Source organism: Babylonia areolata, chromosome 16 (genome assembly GCF_041734735.1).
Source record: "Babylonia areolata isolate BAREFJ2019XMU chromosome 16, ASM4173473v1, whole genome shotgun sequence".
NCBI classification, from domain to species: Eukaryota; Metazoa; Mollusca; class Gastropoda; order Neogastropoda; family Buccinidae; genus Babylonia; species Babylonia areolata.
The window spans coordinates 15,992,442-15,999,033 of record NC_134891.1 but is presented as its reverse complement, the minus strand read 5'-3'; the positions used below and the strand labels follow the sequence as shown (position 1 = coordinate 15,999,033).

Sequence of the window (6,592 nt, the reverse complement as noted above, 5' to 3'; positions counted from 1 at the left end):
CATACAGTATACACACAATGTACACACAATCACACAATGTACACAGTCTACACATAACGTATACACAATCTACACAAAACGTACACACAGTGTACACACAACGTACGCACAATCTACACACGACGTACACACGACGTACACACAACATACACAGTCTACACACAACGTACACATAATGTACGCACGAGTTTTAAACGTCACCACCCGGACCAACTGACTCCCGGTGAAGCAGCTATGTGCAAACGAGCGTGGGGGGTGACACTTTTTCAACTAGTTAGAACTGACCTGACGGGCGCAATAGCCAAGTGGTAAAACGTTGGACTTTTAATCTGAGGGTATAGCTGCCTACATCAACCACCATCTACCTGAAGATCTAGTCATCAGCCAGATCCACATGTAATATGCGGCTTCTGTTCAAAAGTGTGTGTATGTCTGAGAGAGAGTGTTTATGTGTGAGTGTGTGTGCAGTGCGTGCATGTGTGGCTATGCACAAGTTTTTATATTGATATGCACTTGTATGTATCCCAATTTCTATTGTATCTGCGTTTGTGTATGATTTTCGATTTATGTTAGTACCTTTTTATGTACTATCTCCCCCCCCCCCCCCAACACACATACACACCCTCCCCCAATATTCCTTGTGACCCCGGTACACTTGGTAATATAGACATTCTATTCTATTCCATTCTATTCTATTCTACGTGGCGGGGTAAAAACGGTCATACACGTAAAAGCCCACCCGTGTGAACGAGTAAACGTGGGAGTTGCAGCCCACAAACGAAGAAGAGCTGACCCAACCACATTGTTTTGGATCTTCCCCCATAACCGATATAGGGGTTCATTCTTGGCTAGATTGAAACGACCACCCCTAGTAGTTGTTGGAGGAGGTTGTTACACTGAGTCTTTTGACACTTCCCTGATTGCCTCCCTTCGTACCTGCCTCCTCCACCTCCACCCCCCGCCCGCCCCTTTCCTCTCACCTCCCTCCCTCCCATACACCACGGACTTGTAAATTTGTAAAGTCCTCCCCCCCACCACCACCACTCCCCCCCTGCACCCCCCCACGCCCCCCCCCCCCCCCCCCTAGTCCCCTACCCCTCAGCCTCACCCCCACCCATTCCACACACACAATTTTATCTGTGGCCAGTCCGTGCTAAGAAGTTGACTTCAGACGCTTTTCGCTCGCCATACCGCCCAGACTCACGTACGCTCGAGACGAGACAATAGTAGAGAAGGCGGTAGGGATCATACCGTAAATTACTGTAATCTACCGCCTAAGCGCCCACCCCTCTACGCGCACTAATTTTCACCTTACAAGTTTTGGGGGACAGGGGCGTTTATTGGGTACTTTGCGCCTTTGCTGGGAGCCCAATCCCTTAACTTAGTTTTTCACTTCTTTTTCTTTTTATTTCGCCCTTGAAAACATTTTTTTTTTTTTAATCATGATTATTATTGAGGTTCTGCTCTTCTTGTTTTACAATTGAATCACGATTACAGTTTCCACGTATCAAAATTCAGTTCCGAAAGAAATTATCTCTCCCTCTGTCTCTCTTTTTTCTTCTTCCTTCTCTAATATATATATATATATATATATATATATATATATATGTGTGTGTGTGTGTGTGTGTGTGTGTGTGTGTGTGTGTGTGTTCACTTCCATTCATATATCATCAATAAACATGTTTCTTGGTCCAAGGAAGGGAAAAATAAACTACTGGAAACGTGCGAGGTTGACAAAAAGGAAGACCATTAAATATGGTGAGAATTATGTTGTTGGTTTTTTTTCTCGTTTAAATTTTTTTCTTAATCTCAATATTGTTTTATTTTTTATTATATTTCGGGTTTTTTATGGATGTAAACACACACACAAAGACAAATAGTACACAAACGAAACAAACGATGAAGCAGTTTGTTTCACTTCAGTTCCACCACACAGCTACTGGTATAGCACTGGCTGGGCTGGGTGTAAGAACGAAACGCCAGCTTCTTAAACAAGATACTGCGTCATGGAGTGACATCACGCTGTCACTTTTTTTCTCTCTTTTTTTTTTTAATGACTCATCTATTACCCTTATCCTCGGGGAAAAAACCCGTTAAACTGCCCGAATCGTATGTCTAATTAATGAGGAATCAATGTAGAACTGACCGGCACTTCCTTTTCCTTATCAGAGTTGATATAAATGCGACGAAATACAGCGAAATAATTATAAATTTAAAATAAAATCTTATTCGAGACTGCCAAAAGAAAGTGAGCACTCCCCAGCTGGCACTGCCTACCCCCAGCGGGTATACCGCGTCACTCAGCGGAAATTTGATTTAATTACTTATCTATTTATTCATTCATGTGTGTTATGTGATTTTACTTAATTTCATCTTATTGTATTATCCCTCAGGGCCTGAACTGATATGCACTTTCCTGCCTGAGTGTAGAACGTCTAGATTTACTTTACACTGGTCTTCTCTTGAGTAGATCTGGTCGATCAGTAACGGATGAAAATCTGAACTATCACCTCCATGAAATGTTTTAGAATGAGTGATGACGACAAAGTCTATTGCATCAGCACTTTACGTCACTCGGCTGAGGGTTGAGCGGGGATCCATTGTTATTTCTGTCTGCAAGTAAAGATAACAGCTGTTTGAGGATAACGGCACCACACTCGTCTCATGCTCATGCATGCGTTCTGTTCTTTATTGGTCTGAATGTATCAGAGCTCGGGTGATGTGGGTCTGTGAGACGGAGTGAGCCTTGACTGTTCCGAATATCAGATGAGAAACGTTGACAGGCAGACGGCAAATCCGGGCATCACTATCACCAACTCGTGTAGAATGATCGCCAAACGGAGACTCACCGTGGCACGCTTTTTTCAACTGGGTGCTTTGGCACTCCTCACCTTCCTTCTGGTGATGGTGTCCCAGCGCCACCCTCTGGACCTCAGTGCGCTCAACCCCATCCACATCCTGCCACGTCTGTCAGCCATCAGGCCTCTCATTGCTGCCTCCAGCGATCAGATCCTGCGAAAGACAGGCCCTCCCAGGAAGTGTGCCTTGTACACGCTGAGAGCGGGGAAGAGGAAGGGAGGGGAGCGGGAGGCAGAGTGCCGCCGTGTGTCACCAGTGCCAGGGTCATGTGACGTGGCGGACAGGCTGTTCCGTTCCACACCCCCTGCCCACTGTGATGGTGGTCAGAAACATGTGCAGTTTTGTTCTCTCACAAGCACAGACAGTGGGCACAGGGTTCAGTGTAGTCTCCAGCAGTGTGCTTCACATCTCCTTGGGGCTGCAGTGGACGTTCCAACAGGTGGACTGAAGTGGAAGAGGTTCCAGTCTCCACAGGCACTGGAGGAATGGATCAGTGGTCTCCTTCGTCCCGTGATGGAAGGCCGGAGACATTTTGGGTTTTGTTTCATTGGCTGTGGGGAGACATCGGAGCAGGAGGATGGAGGGCTTGGTTATCTGCAGGATGACACTGATTCCTTTTATCAAATTGATGCCTTGCAAATTCTCCTCCTTCCTCCACAGATGACAGCAGGGTATGCCAGCCGCTCACACTCAGACTTTGATATCAATTTTAACTTGATCTTTATTGACTCAGTGTCTCGACAGCATTTCTTTCGCTCCATGCCAGACACGTTGAAACTGTTTGAAGACCTGACCAACAACAATACCTCAGGTGTAAGTGTGTTTGATTTTGAACTGGTGCAGGCTGTCCGATCCAGGACCTTTGAGACCTTGCAGATGTTGTTTTCCGGTGAAGTGGATCCTTCAGTCAAACCTTTTGGTGTCCTAGAACTTCCACCAGAACCCTTGAAGACCGAGGCACTGTTGAAGAAATTGAAGGAAAGAGGTTATTCCACCCTGTGGTTGGAAGATCTGTGCTATCTGTGGGAGTGGGGGATATCCAAGGATCTGCTGGTTCACAACAAGTCTTTGACTCCAGACCAGACCTGGAGGAGACTGCAGAAAGCTCTGAGCAAAGCCGGCATCGACTCTCTGGAAGTCACTTACGCCATGTGTAAAGTGCTGAGCGAGAACGGTGTGCCAGACCACTTCCACGGCCCGGATGCTGTGTGTCTGAATGGTCGTCATCAGCATGACTACCTGCTGGACTACCTGTGGCTGTATCAGCAGACCATGGTCAAAACAGGCACGCCGTTCTTCTCCTTCCTGGAGACCAATGTTGGCCACGAAGATTCTGGCCGACGTATCAAGACCTTTGATCGTTCTCTTCAACACCACCTGGAAAGTGTGCTGAAGCTGAAGAACACGGTGACAATCATATTTTCAGATCATGGAAACAGTTACGGCACCTTCATTGAGAAGTCCATGGAGGGACGAATGGAGCTGTTCCATCCTCATCTTTTTATCCTGGTTCCAGACGGTGTGGCAGGCACTCTTGGGCCAGCAGCCATGGAGGCTTTGCGAGTCAACCAGCATCGCCTTGTCAGCCATCTGGATCTCCATTATGCCTTGCAGAGTCTTGCCTACAACCACCAGAACACAGTGTCTGAAAAACACTTTAAGTATAATGTGTCCAGTCGAGGTTTGCTGAGCATCGTTTCATCCAGCCGTAGCTGTGGCCAGATCCCACGCATCATGCCCAACCTGTGCATCTGCCAGAACTTTGACATGGCAGTGGACAGCGACAACTATCATGCTCTCTTTGCTCACCTGGCGCTTGCCAAGATCAACACGGAGATTCAGCATCAGTTCCTGCAGTCAGGCAGCCAGCACACCCAGGCCTTTGGCCACTGCCGCCGCCTGGTCCTTGGGGATTTCAAAAACATCAGAAAGAGCTTCAATGGTACTACTGTCTCCCTGAAGATGGACTTGCTGGTGCCTTTGGAAGAGCCTGGAAATGAATCTGAAGAGAGTTTGGGGCAGGCTGAGGAAGAGACCGTGTCCCGGCCAATGGAGATCTTCTTCGTGTCCATGGAGGTTCAGCTGGGTGGAAACAGTGCGGTCCGGCCCGGCGTCATCTTGGAGAGGCTTGACCGCATCACCCCCTACAGCAAGTTCTCTGTGTGTGCTGACCGCGGCGTGGAACTCCGGCTGTGTGTGTGTGACGTCAACGCCACCCATGACCCCAGGAAAAGCATCAGTGAAACGAGTGCTGCACACTTTGATTTCCACCTGAGACCCGAGATCTTTGTGGCTGACGGCACTGGGGAATGCTTGCAGCTGATTCTGAAGAAGAACAAGCATGGAGGCGTGTTTTCTGCTGCCAATGTATGCACAGGAAAGGTGTTCAAGGTTGTGTTCTCACTGGAAACCTCGGAGATGATAGTGTCGGATGCAATGCCGCGAGAGGCAAGAGTGTTTCCGGGACAGGAGGAGTTTCTGTGCATGGCGGTGGCGACTGCCCCCAAGGTAGACTGGAGCTGGGCCTTCACACTCCAACATCTCCAGCAGGATTTGTGACACGCTGTGTGTCCCGGCAGAGCTCGGCCCATTCCTCTGCCTGCTCTTTGATGGTACCGCTGCTCTCAGTGGCCTCTACATTTTGAGGCAGGGCTCTTCATCCTGTTTAGCTTTCCAGCCGTTCCCATTCACATTACCTGCTGTTCCTGTTTTCCTATTCAGTCTCTCTTTCTCTCTCACACACACAAACCAATGAAGAAAGAGAGATTTTATAAAAAAAAACCCAACAAAAACAAAACAAACTTACACACACACACACACACACACACACACACACTGTCACAGACACAGACTTAAAGAGCGACCAAGTACTTGGGCAAATATGTGAAAGGGAGTCACCAGTTTGGTGGAAGGTGAATTGGGAAGAGGTGAATCAGGAACAAGCAAATCAGAAATCTAAGCAATTGAAGATGACACTGTCCTGACTACTGCGACTTTCCCCAGGCAGTTCCTATTGTGGAATGAAGTATTGAAAGAGACGGACTTTTGAGTTTTATCAGATCATTGTGGAATGAAGTATTGAAAGAGACGGACTTTTGAGTTTTATCAGATCATTGTGGAATGAAGTATTGAAAGAGACGGACTTTTGAATTTTATCAGATCATTGTGGAATGAAGTATTGAAAGAGACGGACTTTTGAGTTTTATCAGATCATTGTGGAATGAAGTATTGAAAGAGACGGACTTTTGAGTTTTATCAGATCATTGTGGAATGAAGTATTGAAAGAGACGGACTTTTGAGTTTTATCAGATCATTGTGGAATGAAGAATTGAAAGAGACGGACTTTTGAGAGTTTTATCAGATCATTGTGGAATGAAGAATTGAAAGAGACGGACTTTTGAGAGTTTTATCAGATCAGCTTGGGCATGATCCAGAATTTTCCCTGCAAACTTATAGTGTCTGATTTTATCAAGTCTACATGCAGAGTAAACGCTATGAATTGTATATTGTTGTTATTTATGTTGATTTTTGGACCATTTCTTCGCATCCTCTTTGCTATCATTCATTATGAGATTTGTAAGGAAGACCATGCTTGCATGTTGGTGAATGACTGACATCATTTCATTCAATTTCTCAGCATGCTGGCTTGCTTGTTGAACGATTTATGGTTGTGAAAGTCTAAAACAGAGCTGGACCAAAGTATTCAGTGGGAAAGACAGTGCAGCCACTCTGA

General features: G+C 46.5%; 1 protein-coding gene across 1 annotated transcript; it reads left to right on the top strand.

Moving 5' to 3' along the window:
- Positions 1-2,826: 2,826 nt before the first annotated feature.
- LOC143290987 (uncharacterized) lies at positions 2,827-5,625 on the top strand. The gene has a single exon (XM_076600573.1). The coding sequence runs from the start codon at positions 2,827-2,829 to the stop codon at positions 5,416-5,418; it is 2,592 nt and encodes an 863-aa protein (XP_076456688.1). The 3' UTR covers positions 5,419-5,625.
- Positions 5,626-6,592: the final 967 nt, after the last annotated feature.

Excerpts from the sequence above, each read along its gene's own strand:
- LOC143290987 (XM_076600573.1), top strand. The coding sequence starts at position 2,827 with ATGATCGCCAAACGGAGACTCACCGTGGCACGCTTTTTTCAACTGGGT.